This window comes from Schistocerca nitens, chromosome 1 (genome assembly GCF_023898315.1).
Source record: "Schistocerca nitens isolate TAMUIC-IGC-003100 chromosome 1, iqSchNite1.1, whole genome shotgun sequence".
Classification (NCBI taxonomy): domain Eukaryota; kingdom Metazoa; phylum Arthropoda; class Insecta; order Orthoptera; family Acrididae; genus Schistocerca; species Schistocerca nitens.
The window spans coordinates 585,043,445-585,061,175 of NC_064614.1; the positions used below are offsets into that span (position 1 = coordinate 585,043,445).

At 41.1% G+C, this 17,731-nt stretch overlaps 1 protein-coding gene across 1 annotated transcript in view; it reads right to left on the reverse strand.

The window, feature by feature from the left end:
- LOC126255514 (tyrosine-protein phosphatase non-receptor type 13-like) overlaps positions 1-17,731 on the reverse strand; it is a 245,893-nt gene that overhangs the window by 162,844 nt on the left and 65,318 nt on the right. Inside the window, exon 2 of the mRNA XM_049955401.1 lies at positions 9,155-9,222. Within this exon, the coding sequence (XP_049811358.1) occupies positions 9,155-9,193 (39 nt within the window). The 5' untranslated portion in view covers positions 9,194-9,222. The remainder of the gene's footprint in view (positions 1-9,154; positions 9,223-17,731) is intronic.

Genomic DNA, 17,731 nt, shown 5'->3' on the forward strand with positions numbered 1-17,731 from the left:
CGCACATGCCGTTACCAGTGTCGTATAGAATATATCAGATGTGTTTTCCTGTGGAGGAATCGGTTGACCTATGACCTTGCGATCAAATGTTTTCGGTTCCCATTGGAGAGGCACGTCCTTTCGTCTACTAATCGCACGGTTTTGCGATGCGGTCGCAAAACACAGACACTAAACTTATTACAGTGAACAGAGATGTCAATGAACGAACGGACAGATAATAACTATGCAAAAATAAAGAAAGTAAAATTTTCAGTCAAGGGGAGACTTGAACTAAGGACCTCTCATTCAGCAGCTGCTCGCGCTACCACAGGACCACGGCGCTCCTACGGACACTTTGTCCAATATGTTGCTTATGTGACCCATGGACTACTCAGTTTGTATATTTTGCTTATTTTTTCACAGTTCCACAAAACTTCTTCCTGTTTTCTCAGTTGATCTGTGTTCAGTTTATCAAGGCCTATCCACTGTGCCAACTTATAACTAAATGTGAGGGGGGTGCGATGGGGAGGTTCCCTTGTTAGTTCTTCAGGGTGGCGACTTAGTTTCATCGTTAGACCTCCCTGAGATTTCCAGGTTTTTATAATAATAATAATAATTATTATTATTACTGCATTAATTGATTCAAAGATTAATTAATAACAATATTTTGTTGAATTTCTGTCATCTTCTGCCAGGCCTCTCTGTTCAGAGCATCCTCCTTGTGAGCACCGCCATGCTTCACTATTTCACTAATGTCATTCAAAGAACTCTGCCATGTGGTTTCCATTCAAAAATTTTGTTTGACCACTGTTGATCCGGTATTCTCAACAAATACCCAAACCATTCTAATGATTTTCTTTCAGTTCTATGATGTTCATGTTTGGAACACAACCTACGACCAGATTTGAGACAGAAGTGATGACAACTTCCTGCAGGACCTGACCATCATTTTGCAGGACAATGCTCAAGCGCGTACAGTGCAAGCTGTTATTGATTTGTTTGACTGATGGGGCTGCTAAGTGCTGTAACTCCTACTGCACTCCCATGACTTAAGCCTTCTTGTGTTCAACTCGATTTATAAACTGAAAGAAAGCTTCACGGCATTCGCTTCAGAACTGCTACAAATTCGTCGGGCAATAGACCGCGTCGCTCGAACTGCCAACACAACTGGCACTCCTAAGAGTATCTTAGGACTTCATCATCGCTGGCAACGGGTTATACACAATGCTGGTGAGTACTTTGAAGGTCAATAAAACTTTGAAACGCCTATCTATTTTGTACGAGCTGTAAATAAATAGCTGCCACTATTAAAGTTCCAATCCCCGTGTTTACTCTTATCCATCATCAAATTAAAATATGCAAAAATATGTCATTATAGAGAAGTATGTAAGAAGTTGTAACGAAAAATTACACACATCAATGCTGGCAACAGGATTCGCGGCCATTTATACTTTTCATGTGCATAGGAGCGAAGGAAAAGAATATGTAATTACATAAAAATCCGAGCTCTGCTAAACACTTTACATGAACAGAGTCGAAAAACCTATGAGTTGGTTTTTGTGAGTACTATACAATGATAAAGAGGTTTGTGGCTAAATCTATCTATAACAGGGAAAACGAAACAATAGTTTTTTTTAAGTTTTCAACAGTTCTATAACTTATACGCTCTCGCCATCCCTGGAAATTCCACCGTTAACGCCGTCCTTCTCCATTCCGTGTCAAGCCCTGCCACTGTACGATAACCTGAGCAAGAATGCGCATACGATAATTTGTAGGGGGGGGGGGGGGGGGAGGGCAAACCAGGCGGTACTTTTAATATTTTGGAATACGAAAGACGACTTGTAAGTAGCCACAATAAAGTTCCATTTCCAGCGCACTGTTAAAAATCTGCATAATTCTGACTTCTTTTGAAGGAAAAACAACTGACTACACTATTTTTTTCCTTTCTCTGAGTGCTAGGGGGGGGGGGGGGCGGCGCCCGTCCCCTTGTCCCCGGGTACAGACGCTCTTTAACCTGAAGTACTGTATACTATACTTGTATGAGATGTACTTCGAGAAAAATGCTTCGAAATGTCTCTGGAACCTAATATGTATACGAGGTTTGTCCGGAAAATACGTATAAAAGTTGAATAATGTCTATATGTTACAGGTTGCAGTCACCGCCAGGTGGGACTACTGCTGTAATCAATCCCATCAACGCTCAGTTCGAGTCAGAGCACTCTGCGTGAAGGTGGGAGTGTGCGGCAGCTTGTTGACAGTTACTCTTTTTCACCTGCCGTCGGCATGGAGCTCTCTCTGATTGAGGAACACCGCGTCAACATCAAGTTTCTTGCAAAGCTAGGCAAGAATGGCCGTGAGAATTTTAGTGTTTGAAACAGGTTTACGGAGACAATCCTCTGAAGGAACCGGAACCAACCGTGAACAAGTGGTTAAAAAGGTTCCGGGATGGCCGAGAAGAAGTTAACGATGACCCTCGCCCAGGACGCCCGTCGACATCGAGTTCCGATGCAAATGTTGAACGAATTCGGGCTTGTGTTCATCGAGTTCCGATGCAAATGTTGAACGAATTCGGGCTTGTGTTCTTAAAGACCGTAGATTGACAGTCAGAATGATTGCTGACGAGCTGTCAATCCCCGAAACAATCGTTCACGAAATCCTGACACAAAAACTTGAAATGAAGAAATTGTGTGCGAAAATCGTACAGAAGCTCTTGACCCAGAACAGAAAGCAAAGAGGGTTGAGTGCTGTGAGGATTGGTTGGAAGCAGAGGAACGAGGAGACTTCCTCAACCGAGTCATCGCTGTAGACGAGTCCTGGTTTTACGAATTCGATGTAGAGCTCAAATCTCAAAGCAAGGAATGGAAACTAGCAGGAGAAGCGAGAATAAAAAAGTCGCGAAAATCAAGGTCCAATGTGAAGACAATGTTGATTGTTTTCTTTGATTCTAGGGTCATTGTTCATAAGGAATTTGTCCCTCCCGGCCAGAGAGTGAACGGAAATTTTTACGTTGAAGTTCTGACACGTCTCAGAGCTCATGTGGCCCGAGTTCGACCGGAGTTGGCAACAGGGGGCAGGTGGAACCTTCATCACGACAATGCGCCCACTCACACGTCGCTCGTTGTGCGCGAGTTTTTGGCCCGGTGCTCAATCACCGTGACAGACCACCCGCCTTATTCACCCGATTTAGCCCCATGTGACTTCTTCATGTTCCCAAAATGCAAAATGGTACTTCGGGGGCGGCACTTGGGAGATGTGGAAGCCATCAAGGCGGAAACGACACGGCAACTGAACAACATCACAACTGAAGACTTTCAGCAATGTTATCAACAGTGGAAACGGCGTTGGCAGAAGTGTATCGCGTCTCAGGGCGAGTACTTTGAAGGAGACCATATTGTAATACCTGAATAATTGTAAAATAAAGTTATTTTTCAACTTTTATACGTATTTTACGGACAAACCTCGTATATATATTACTTTTACAGGAACAACGCATCAGTTTCAAACCGAGCGCACTTCATTGTTAACTAGAAGTATGACATGGCGAGACACCGAGCGAGATGGCGCAGGAGTTACCACACTGAACTCTCATTCGGGAGGACGACGGTTCAAACCCGCGTTCGGCCATCCTGATTTAGGTTTTCCATGATTTACCTAAATCGCTTCAGGCAAATGCCGGGATGCTTCCTTTGAAAGTAAACGGCCGACTACCTTCCCTCCCTAATCCGATGAGACCGATGACCTCGCTGTTTAGTCCTCTCCCCCAAGTCAACCAACCATGGCCAGGAAGTCGACAAACTACTCCGCACTACATATAAGTAAAAAAAGAACAGCAGCCTGGATATTCAATGCTGGTCTACAAAAATACATTAAATTACAAAACTCCAATGGTCCTCTGGAAACAAAAAAGTTCAGTAAACATGGGCTCTAAAATGCATACCATAAAGAGTTATGAGCACTTGTTCATCTTCGACACTCTGAAACTAATCTCTTCTATTGCAAGCGTTTTGCTTACCACATTTTGAGAGGAGATGGTATGGATCAAAACATGAAAAAAGTCCAGTAAACATGGGCTCTGAAGTACGTACCTTAGGACCCAAGCAATTGTTCATCTTCGCTACTGTGAAACACATCTCTTCTACTGAAGAAGTGCTCATAGCACCTAAAGTATGCATTTTAGAGCCCATGTTTATTACACATTTTTTTCTTGTTTTGGTCCATACTACCTCCTCCCAAGAAATGGAAAGCAAAGAGCCTATGGGACTGTTTCACAGTATCGAAAATCAAGAAGTGCTCATACCTCTCAAGGTATTTTAGAGTCCACGTGTATTAGACTTCATTGCTTCGAATGATCGTCCCTGTCATATCCCAGAATACTGACTATTCCTCCTTGGACACCCTGTATATGCTCATCCGGAATACAGGGTGATTCTTATTAACGTTTAAAAACCCCGAGGAGACTAAGGTGACGCCGAGACAAGTAATTTAGTAGAGAACACATGGGGTCGCAAATGTCGAGAAAGAGCCCAAAGACTAATGCTGAACATGTGACGTCAACAGTTGACGTACCTCGCCACACGTGCAGCGGTTGGACTGCTCGAGCCTCCCCCACCGGTAGGTGGCAGTGCTATACGTCGCTCCGCTAGACTACTCTGTTTTCGTTCTTGCATTCAAATGGCTCTAAGCAGTATGGGACTAAACATCTGAGGTCATCAGTTCCCTAGACGTAGTTCTAACTACGTAAACCTAACTAACCTAAGGACATCACACACCCGAGGCAGGATTCGAACCTACGACCGTAGCAGTAGCGCGGTTCCGGACTGAAGCGCCGAGAACCGCTCGGCCACAGCGGCAGGCCGTTCTTGCATTATCCGATGTGATAACGGTAGCGTTCGCGGTAGTGGTAATACAAGACTATGTAAGGGATCCACGATCCCACGAACATAGATATTAGTATCCGACGCCCAGGTCGATAGCAGACAGGAGTCGATTGTTAAGCGCTGCAGGAGGCAGTGAGAAGAGTGTCGAGTGCGGAGTAGTACTGTAGAGTGTCGAGTGACAAGTGCGGGAGAGACGTGCAAGAATGGTGGTCGAATGAATTGTAAACGGTAAAATTCACCGGAATATGACGAGTGAGCACGCCCCCCTAATCGTCGTGGGGTTGACCCTCACTAATACCGATTCGCGAGTGATATGAAACAGAAAGTGACAAGGGTTGACCCTCACTAATACCGATTCGCGAGTGATGTGAAACAGAAAGTGACAACTGCCGAATTACGTGTTTCGCCTCAACCGCGTCGGCCAGCAACAACCATGGATTGCAGTGAGGATTGTTGTGAATGTTAACCATCAGCATTGCGTGTGACGAAGTACTGAAAATCAGCAATCAATAAAAAGATGTAACCGTAATTAGACGTTAAGGCGAAGGTAGCAACTGCCTCAGAATTAGTGTGTTCGTAGAAAATACAATACAATTTGTACATCGCAACCTTTTTGGTCCTTAGTAATAGACTTTTCTTTTCACGTATCGTTTGCCACTATGGATCGTCGAATGCGCGAAACAGCGACGCTGCGCGTAAGTAAACACTGAAGGCAAAAAAATATAGTGAGGGAAGGTAACATAGTTGTGTATGAAATGAAACTTTATTTACCAAAGAAAACGTCGGTCACTTCCTGGTAACGCAATTCAAAAGCATATACTCATTTATTTGTGACACAATACGGACTTATTTTGCAATAACCCACCGGAGACCACGAGACCTGTAAATGAATTACTAAATGGTACCTCAAAGTAAACATTTAATTCTCGAACGCAATGCGAAAAAAATATTGCCTACAAGACGCAAGATTCGAACCCTCTGGTCCACGAGGCAAAGTCGTGCACATACGCCAGAAGCCAAACCGATGTGAATACTTGACTTGGACTGGGATGATCAGGGGCGACAGGCCGATAGGATCAACCGCTGCACATTCGATGAGGTACGTCATTTGGTGACATCACCTGTTCAACATTTGTCATCCACTCTTGAGGTATTTCTCGACATTTGAGGCTCCATGGGTCTTACATTAGATTACTTGTTTCAGCGTCATCTATGCCGCTTCTGCGGTTTTTAAACATTAATAATAATTATCCTTTATAGAAGCCACCACTGTACTGTACTGCGCCCCAGTGCCACATCAGTAACTGATAATCTTGCGCTATACTACGCAGCACTGTACGACACTACACTACACCACTATACTTGGTGTGAAAAACAATACACGTTTTTATCATTTGTCTGCATTTTTAGTCCCTGGGAACCTTAGGCACAACTCAGGATTCACAGATGTTGCTGTTATGCCATCCAAAGTGTAGAGATTTAAAGATGCCTGTAAGGGGCTCATGAAATCCTGTCTGGTCTTCCCGGAGATTCATCTCTTCACGGCTTCTGGAAGGACGTTATAGTTGGCCGTTCTGCCACTGTACGTTCCTTGGCTTGATGTAAGGGTTCTTTAAGACTGTCTCTCGGCCATCATAAATTTGCAATTAGCAAGCTCATATTTTGCCTGGCAACAACTTTGTTTGTACCACAGGTCGGCATTCCTGATTATTCTGCAGACTGATATATTATCAAAGACGACCCTACCCTAGTCTGTAACATCTTGTCAACTGGCACACTCCTAAACGACCTGTTCCGGGGTGCCGATAGCTCCACATTCATGTGTGTCTGTGATGCGCTGGCGTATTTTAACTTAGCATTTGGCCCATTCCCAGACAGGCAGTGTGTTGTTCCTTTGGACGGTGAAAAGTGCGACACTCTTTATCTTACTTTTATATTAGGTTCTCTTCCCCGTTTCTGCCCTGTCCCAGATTTCGTGTTATTTGATTGAAGTTTCTCATAATGAGAAATGAGAAGGAGCGATCTGTATGTACTTCAAAGAAATTTTTATAGCCCAGATCGCGTTCAAAACTATACTTTATTGACCGGTTTCGATAGGTAAGACTGCCATCTTCAGATGTGTAACATTATGGATTTACATATACTACGTCTACCATCGTTATTTTGGTTGGGCATTACATATGAGAAAATGGCAATTATACATTTACACACCTTCAAAAACTTTTCTGGTTGTACGTCATATTCCACTGTGCGTTCATTAATCTTGCCATGTTAACATTTTAGTGGTGAGTACACAGCACTTTCCACATAGGTTTCTAACTATGCACTATGTATTTCGAGTGAGAAGGTTCCAAGAAGTGCTTCACTTGTCATGTAAATGTAAACATTGGCACAAATAGGCACTTTTCCTATATATATTGGATTTTAACTGACGAGCTTTGAAGGAGTGCTACATATGTAGACATGCCAAGTTCCACAAGGTGCATTTACTTGTGACAAACCCATTTGTAATTTAATTTTTGAGAAACCTGTGTGGAATCTGCAATGTACTCGCCACTAAAATTTTAACATGGCATGAGTAATGAACTCACAATGGAACATGACGCACAACTAAAAAAGTTTTTGAAGGTATGTAAATGTGCAGTTGCCATTTCCTCATATGTAATGTCTCACAAAAATAATGATGATAAAGTTAGTAAATGCATAATGTTACAGATCTAAAGATGATAGCCTAAACATAGTTTTGAACTCGATCTTGCCTATAAAAAATTTCTTCTCGTCATTCTCTATCAATGCATGCCTTTATTTCCTCCAACTGTGATACAGAACATAACTGCTAAAGCGACGACACTAGTGGAAACAAATGAGGTACCGCTCATTACTGCATCCACAGTCACTAAACACTGGAGCCAAGAAACAACTGTTGAACACCATAAGTGCGTTATTTACTGGACGAGCTGGTGTGGTTACAAAATTAAAAAACAAATTGAATCTAAAATCATTTGATTTAGTTTGTAAATTTTTGATCAGACATAAACCAAATACCGTTTCAGACGATTCTGTATTCAACATACACACGCAAATCTCTTATTCATAGAAACCAATATGAAAAAAAAAAAAGGTTTGGGATAAATCTTCACATGGGAATCACTAAGAAACACAAGTACAGAGACTACTATCACACAATTATAGAACTTGGTGAAAGGTATCTGTCAAAGCTATATTTAACATCAATGAAAAGGGAGTTGGCTAATGATGAAAGTGAAGTTCACGTAAATGACAATTGTGTATTTCCAGACAGAAACACACTAAAACCTTTGTGCATTGATATATGATTAGAGCAGATATTTTCAAGAACTCTATTCCCCCCTCCCTCCCAATTGGAAATACACAGTTGATGAAGCAATGGCTAAATTGAAAAGATCATTCTTCAGCAGAGAATATACGAGATACAAGCCTATCAAAAAAGGGTATAAAATGAGGATATTTTGCGATGAATTATCATACGACATGAAATTTAATATTTATATTGGAAAAGTTTCCGGTTGTAGGGTGAGTACCAACAGTGGTTCGAAATTTAACCAATGATCGCCATGGAAAGAACCGTGTTATTATTATTATTTTTATTATGGACAACTTTTTACTTGGTGTGATCTGTTAATGAGTCTGAAGTCCAATGGTGTGTGTGATTGCGGAAGTATAAATTTCAGAAGGAAAGACATGCCGAAACTAACTTGAGACAGAGAGATTTATACCCAAAAGGACCGGTAGTTTTCCTGTTGCCAATGCCCCTTTGTGGGGAGTTGCACTATTACGGTCAAATACGAGTACTACCATTTGCGACGAGAATCTCTCGAGTTTCAGGCCTATTGCAGTGATAAAATACCGTTAGTTTCGAAGATCGTCTTAGTCATCATTTTCTGGTGGAGTGTCTCTAGGACATCACACACATCCATGCCCGAGGCAGGATTCGAACCTGCGATCGTAGCAGCCGTGTGGTTCAGGACTGAAGCGCCTAGAACCGCTCGGCCACAGCGGCCGGCGGTAGTGTTGTCTTTGGGGATTTTAATTTGACTGGTAGCATAAGACACTCTAGAACTTCGTATTTCGAAGGTTAACCTTATTTTTAGCAGCAGGTGGACCTAACATTTGCCTTAGAATTTTTCCTCCGTTTGTGGGCTTGCAGCTGCACCTACGCTGAGTATGATGTTTGAATGGAACAGTGATAAATTTGACGGCAAGAGCACTTGAACTGCTAACAGGTAATTTCAAGAAGTGATCTGTCTGTGTTCCCTTACCTGTGATTTCCGGCTAGGCGTCTGGGTGTATTGCTCCATGGCTGCGTGTTTGTAGAGTACTGGGACACCTGCAACACAGAAGTAAACCAGTTAACAAACACACCTTTCTCGCTCGTAGATCATCTTCACCTTCTACGATGATTACTCGGAAAGACTGCTGACCTAACGGTCTAGAACAACTGCATTTGATGAAATATTTTAACATTAAACAATTCAACTCATTCGGCAAAAACCATGCTGTTGTATTACCACAGCAACAGTCTGATTAAGTGTATATATTACATTACTTTCTGGAAAACATTCTTTGAAATTCTGAAGTTATGAGAGATGAAATACACGGAGTGAAATGTTTTCCACAACTTGTGCAGAAACCAGACTGCAGTTATGGGAGTCGGAGGACATGAAAGGGAAGCATTAATTAAGAATGGAGTGAAATAGATTTGTACTGTATCCCTCATGTTAACAGTCTGCTCACTGAGGGAACAGTAAAGGAAACTAAGGTCAGTTTGGAAAAGGAATAAAACTTTGGGGAGAATAAATAACAATTTTAAGGGTTCCGTGTTAGAAACGCAAAAGACTTGGATCATCAGTTAGACAGAACGGACACTATCTTGAATAGAGGTGAAAACGTGACTATCAATGAAAGTAAACGAAAGTAATGGAGTGTAGTCGAATTAAATCATGTGGTTCAAAAATGGTTCAAATGGCTATGAGCACTATGGGACTTAACATCTGAGGTCATCTGTCCCCTAGTACTTAGAACTACTTAAACCTAACTATGGCATGAGTGGACCAGCCTTTATTTGTTAATACTATAGGTTCAAGAATTTATCACTTAGCTTGCTTCGTGAACAAACGAAGATTCTTACAAAATTATGTATCACTCTCTGGCCTTTCGGTTATTGTAGTAGACGGAAGCGTGTGTATATTCTGGGCTAAACGACATACTAACATTGCGAAAAAGTAGTTATCGTCCTGCAAATAAACAAGGTGAATGTACCATAATTTTTATTTATCAATTACAAATATGACGTATCACGATCTAAATGAACTTCCCTAGCCGCTAAGTCTTAACGCCAGCAGAGTCTGACCGGATATTTCCTACCAGGAAGACATCGAGAAAGGAGATAAAACTTTAATTAATTTCCATTGAAGTCAGGATGCCTTCATGCAGAATATCAATCTAGAACACACAGCAATGAGGATCATGAATATATATATTTTTTTATCGAAACTCTGAAAGTAGTAGACGAGTTTTGCTATTTGGGCAGGAAAATAGCGGATTAGCCCTTGAAATGAAGTATTTCCCTGGGAGACACGCATGTATTTTTGTTTTGTTACATTGACAATACTGACTGTGCTATTGGCGGGAATGCCTCTGTAGCTTCATACAATATCTTTCTCAGTTTTGAGGTGTGAGCGAGCCACTGTTGATGGCGAAGGTGAAGTAATAGTTGTTTTCTGAAATATTACGGTGTCTGTGGAATACATATTTCTAGTAACAAGTTTTCTTGCGTGTCTATTAGGCACGTGTTTCCAAAAGTGATACTTTTGTTTCTGGTGAGTAGAATTAGATGCAGCTAATTGTCTTTCGTCTTAGACACACTTTTTTAAGTTACACGGCCTAGCACTTTTAAATTCATTTTACAGGTGTTTAAAACGGAACAGATTCTGTCTAAGTCATGAAAAAGAAGACGAACCGAAGTTCTGAGAGGGGATGGTCCAAATTTTGAAAAGAAACTTGCGGGGAAGTAGTAAATGGAGAGGAAATGAATACAGAGGATTTATTTTCTGACTATTCTGATCGTGGTCTTTCTTTTGCCCCTGAAAAAGCAAGCTTTAGGTCTTTTTCTGATGAGCAAGAGTCTGTTGCAGGTGAGCAGGCAAATTAAAGATATTCCAGTTTCTTTTGTTCACAAAGGGAAAATGGATTTTATTTGGAATCAAAAGAACCAAATACAGCTTGACGAATATCTCGTGATAACATAACGCGGGAATTACAGGATATAACATAGGTATATATGACGGTAGTATCTGTTCCCGAAAGAACAGTTACCGTGGATGACCATGCAGCTTTGCTAGAAATGAAATGATAATTAAATGGACACCCTAGCTGCAAACAGGGGCACACATTTTCAACATGTCCCCAATGAAGTACATCAACGCCTGTTTGCAGCTAGGGTGTCCATTTAATTATCATTTCATATAAAATAGGCTTTTAAAAATTTAGGTGATAATCTTAAGACAGGAGATATTTGGTTTACCGCAGTTCTTGTAGAGTTCCATTATACGAGTATTCATGAAAGTAATACATGCTGGAATCCTCAGCTGATGGGAACGTTTAGTGAATTACTGTTCAGTTTGTTCATTGTACTAATACATTAATGTTCCTTTTTGCAAGAAAAGCAAGATTTTTTTTTGCTAGCGTAACTTTCAGAGACATATTTCCTATTTAAGTAGTAATAATCATTGTTCCTATTGAGAGTTAAGCAGGAGTAATGAATGGCAGGAGAAAAACAGCTTTCCTATGAAAGAGAAATATGTTGAGATTGAATATAAATTTGCGTACTAGGAAGTTTTTTTCTGAAAGTATTTGTTTGAAGTACAGCCTTATATGGAAGTAAAACTTTTGGGATGTCGTGTTACAGAGGAGTGATTTAAGAGTAGATGGGGTTCGAGTAACTAATGAAGCTGAAGCTATACTTCATCGAATTGGGGATAGGCAATCTTATCTTTATGAATAACTTGAGTTAAGGGATTGTTTGATAGGACACATCCGGTGTCATATAGTAATCGTCATTCTAATAGTGGCGGGAAGTCGGGGGGGGGGGGGGGGGGGGAGGGTAAAAATTATAGAGGGCAACAAAGGCTTGAATATAGTAAGCGATTCAAACGGTTGTAGGCTGCAGTAGTTATGCATGTACAAAAAGGATTGTAAACACAGACTAGCATGAAGAATTGTATCAAGTAAGTCTTCAAATTGATGACTGCAACAACAACAATATTTTCAGATCGGTTCACAATATGATCCAAAATCTGCTACCGAATAGATTGATAAGGTCTCAGTTGTTACGTTTTTATGATGGCGTTAGTAATAGTAATTCTTGATGAATAGTTTCTCAGATATTCTCTTGGTGGCTGGCAATTGCCACATGGCGGACAGAAGATTGCTCTTGAACACACTATCGCAATTTTTTAATGAAACAAAAATGTGATACGCAAAAACGATGTCACGAATATTAGTTGGCCGCTTTTATTTAAAATAATTTGCACACTGCAAGGAAGATTTGATAGTGCTGCTTCAGCACAGTCACAAAAATAGCCAGTACTCGGAAGCACATACGAAGGCTGGCACAGAGGTGGCACGGCTATTAATGAAATTCGTATTCATTATGTTGCTACATGTACTGCCAGTTTGTAAAGTCAACCGCTAACTTGACCTGAGCAGCTCTTCAGCAGACTGTCACCAACCTTATTAGAATCATGCCGAAACCGACTTCTCACAGTTTATTCACATAATAAAATGCACTGGTGTCCAAAATTAAAGCAACAAACTGCTCTTTCCCCGTCTTGTATGTAATTCACGATATAATCATACAAACTGTCATTACGATCGTGTTCTGCACGGATGATGGCATTCCGATCAACGAACAAACACGCCAGAAATGACGTCAGGGCACTTATCAAGCGGGATAGTGTTTGCAGGGTAATCCCACATTCACAATCGCTGTGTACAGTCACAGACGGTGCAGTATGGCACAGAGAAGACGCATAGAGACACTCTGTTGAGGAGGTCCATAGGAAGGGTGGAAGCAGCCAGTCGCAAACTGATGTGGCCCGCGCCCTAATGTGAATCGTTTTGTTGTTTCTCGGATGAGGCGACAGTTCATATAGAGACCGAAACTGTATCCCAGAGACCAGGACAGGGTCCACAACGTGTGTCATCAGAGAGAGTGGACTGTTATTTGCCCGTAAGGGCGCGACGGTACCGCTTTACTACTGTACTGCATCTGGCATCTGACCTCGCAATATCCCCTGGACGTATTGTATCGAAGCAAACGTTGTGCAGAAGGCTTCAGCAGAGTGGCCGTTACTGTTGGAGACCTGCTGTCTGTTTACCTCTGGCGTGTTTTCACAGAACGGAACGTGTAGAGTGGCGCCGTCAACATGCCACACGGACGGTCGAACGACGGGCCACTGTTCTTTTCACAGATGAGTCCCGATTTGGTCTGGAGAGTGATTCTCGGCGGATTCGCATCTGGAGAACAGGTGGAACACGATTTCGGGACCCAAACATTGTGGAAAGAGACCGACATCGAGGAGGATCCCCAGTGGTGTGGGAAGGGATTATGTTGACCACTCCCAACACCGCTTCATGAAATTGTACGGGTGAAACAGCAAGATTTAACAGGTACAGCGAGGAGATCTTGTGATCTCACGCGCGGTTGTTGCGAGGTGCTGTGGGCCCAGACTTCGTATCGATGGACGGTAATGCATGAACACGGGTGGTTGATTTTTTTTTTTTTTTTTTAACGGAAGATATTGCACGCATGGCGTGGCCTGCTCGCTCTCCCGATTTGAGTCCCATACCGCATGTCTGGGATGCCCGGTTGCATTATGTCGACATCCACCAACCACTCTCCAAGACTTGTGGGCAGCTCTGCAGGAAGAATGGGCATTATTGCCTCAGCATGAGATTGATGACATCATTCACAGCATTCCCGTCGTTGTCAAGCCTGCCAGAGGTGGTCACATCCCATACTAGCCACATTATCCAGTAGTCAGAATGCATGTGCTAATCCATTAAGTTGGAAAAAATAAAGATGGACATTTTTGTATACCGTTATACATCTTGCAGTTATTACGTTCTGTATTCTTTACACTGTTTCTACTGTACTATCACATGTTTGTGCTGTTTTGTGGCAAAATATACGCAACCTTGCAAAATTTCCGTTGTTGCTTTTTCGACACCAATGTATTTGTGTTCGCAAATGCAAGAGTTTTAGCCAGAAAACAGTAATTTAATACTGTCGGCACGCAGACAAGAGCTACTAGATGGTCTGTGTTAACCGAAATGTTGGCACCAGGGTGAAAATAAAAAAAATTACACTGATTTTCCTATAATGATTAAAATATTTGATGTTATCTCCGAGACACACAGAAACCATTCTCGGAACGATAAAAACCTTCTAAAATCTAAAGAATGGCTAACATCACACAGAAAAATGAAATGTGTGTGTCTTTACCTCTACTGTTAAATGATGCACCATATGTCGAAACACGCTCAGTGTTCGGGAGAAAGCATCTGCATAATAAATAAGGCTTTCTAAACGTCAGTTCTAATCTCATGAGCGTAAACAGTCTCCCTGAATAACGGGCTTTGACGTCGGAAAGAAAGGCGCAGAAAGAGGACAAACCACCGGCAAACTGCGCACGCCCAGCTGAACCGACAAAATATTAACAAAGCGGACAATCAGGGCAGAACAACCAACGTCTGTGTCGCGGAAGCGGGATAAGCACACAAAGCGGCCCGACAAAAAATCCTAAAGGAGCGACCTCAGAAGCGTGTCTGCAGAACAGAACGGCAAAGAACTCGCGGGCAAACGGCACGATACTGTCAAGAGTACACTGCGCACCTAACTCGGTACTCCTGGCATTCTATTCAGCATCGTAAAACAAAGCAAGAAACGACACCGTCCATCGCCTGCTATGTCTAAGTTAAATGTGTCACGAAATACCCTCAGGTACTTATGAAGTCGTTGATAAGTACAAACTCCTGTTTATTACCGATTAATGAGCTCAGACCAATAATGTTCCGGGGCGACGTTTAGCCAATTCGAGAGTGTTCTGAAATTAATGTATAGTAGGTTTTATTAGCAACACCGTGCCCGTTTATGAAATTACATATAGCTGCAACCTCACAGAGCGACAGATAAGCAGATAAAATAAGAACAGACTGTAGCTCTGGAATGTCAATTTCCATAACAAGAAGGAAAACATTCTGAAATAGCGTGGGCTGAATCGACTCAGAAATTACCAATTGACATGACGTATGGGTGTGACTTCCAAATACTTGTTCAGGCCCTTTATTTTAAAAGGTTCACTGATAAGTAGAGTTCGGATTTTGCACGTTTTGCATATCATATTTTTTTACGGTACCAGGTGCTGTATCTTTACGAATTATGATGTTTTGAGGGTACTAAGCTACTTTAAATTCAAATTTAAGACGCATATATTTGCATATTTTTGGCGTTTGAGCATATTATTGTCATATTTAGAGGTAATGGCCGTAAAGATGCATATTTTTGACATTTAGACGTAATATTGAGGTTCATTTTGTTCCCTGACAACCCAAGAACCTCCCAGAATATTAGACCAATAAATTTCCAAAATGAGATAATACGTGACGAGCCATTAGAATAAAAGCCTTTCAGGTAAACGTGAGTAGCTTGTGGAGGGACATAGTCTTGATTTCCCACTTAGGCAGTCTCTCGGATAATGATGCTAAAGACTTGTGATGGTTCATTGTTGCAAGATGGTTTATCGGAGTAGAAACGTGCTTCGGTATTTGTTGCCCGCAGCTCATTTTCAGGTCGCTCACCTGATCTCTGCAGTGCGCCAACAATGCCCTACTAGTTATTGTTGGCATTTCGGAATATGAATCATTCTTGCGCGTGTTTCCGTTGTGTTCTCATCGACTCTTTGCTGCCTTCTTCAAATTACGAATATAGCTAGGTCAAAAACCAATAATTTGCAGAAATGGATCGGGAACGATTGTGCTTTCACAACGGACGGAAAAATAATATTCTGACAACAATGTGAAAAAAGGTAAGTTAAATTTCTTTTTTTCTTTTTCGGTAATGTTTCCAAGAAATTAAAACAATTATTAAGTTAATTTGTAAATATGCGTTCATGTTTTCTATGTCGAATGGGAAGGATCAAAACAACCTTTGGTAATTACCTTCGGCGTTCTTGGGAGTGGCCATCTCGCAGGTACACACTGTTATCTTACATTTTTGTTCAATTGTACGCACATATTGATATTTATTCATTTCTCCAACGCTTTAGGTCAGGGTTGAGAAAAAATTTCAACTGAAACTTCACAGCAACCATTGATCTCCTCATTTTCGAAGTATATGAACGACAAAAATGAGTTCAGTGAAGATCTTTGCAAGTCTTTAATAAAAGCGAACACCCCCTTGAATGAGCTGGAGAATGAAGGATTAAGGACCTTCTTGAAAAAATATACCAGAAAAGATATTCCTCACGAGTCAACGCTCAGAAAGAACTATGTGGACTCATTGGATGAAAAGGTAAGGTTTTTCGGTAATTTTTATGAACCTAGGTATGTGGAAGTCAATGGATATAATTTGGTATATACATGGGCCAAAATAATAGTCGTATAATTTTTAAAAAACTAGAAAAATAAATTTAAATTATGTTTGAATGTTTATTTTCGTAAAATGAACATTGTTACTTGAACGTAGAAAAAAACTTAATTTAAAGTGAGTGAAGTTTTTCAAGAAAGGAAAAGACAAATGAAGAAAGAACTTGAGAAGAAGACAGTTTGTCTCGAAACGTTCACTGCAAAAAAGAAAGTAAATTTATTTTTAAGGAATATAATTTTTGTGCGAATTAAACGACTATTACTTTGGTCAATGTATATACATAAGAAAATAGTCAAAATATAGGTAGTTGTTAAAAGGGATATAGTTTGTTTTCGTGTGTATGTCTCCTACGTAGTGTCCACATGTTTATGTGTATTTTTTTAATTTAGTTTCTTTATTACAAACATTGGAGAGTATTAGGAAAGACATTGGCGATTCTCCAGTTTGGCTATCCGTTGACGAAACCACTGATTCTTGTGGTCGATATATGGTGCACGTCATAGTTGGAAAACTGTCTGGTGACGAGGTCGCACAAGTTCACCTCATACTGTGCAAAGAAGTGGAACGAACGACACACGTCACGATTGAACCCACATTTCAGGAAACATTGTGCAAGTTTGGCCAATATTGAATAGTTTAAAGTATATTATACGTAATATAAGAGTGCAGTTTTTCACCTCATATCCTGGGCCAATAATTAGTTTTTCACATCATGTCCCGAGTCAATAATAAAAAATTTAATAAAATCCTTTGATTTTCTTTCAGGTTTGTTATGGAGAAGTGAAAGTCAAAAACGTGGGGAGAACAAGGTTTTGACCATTGTGACGCATAGTGCCTCATATATGCTGAAGGCTGCAGTGTGTCTCCGGGTGTTTTACCCTAAAATTATTCACCTCACGTGTCGGGCTCATGGAATCCATCGAGTTGTTGAAGAGGGCTGTGCCACATTGCCAGAGGTCAACAGCCTTGTATTTTGGGCAAAGAAGGTTTTCATCAAGGCACCAAGTCGAGTGAGAGCTTTCAAGACTGGTCGCTCTGACTATCCTCTGCCACCTGAACCAGTGTTGACGAGATGGGGAACGTGGATATCAGCTGCAAACTATTATGCAGACAACCACAGAAACGTTGAAGAGGTATGGATGTGTATGTAGTTCTGGATAAATTGAATAAGCAAAAAAAAAAAAAAAAA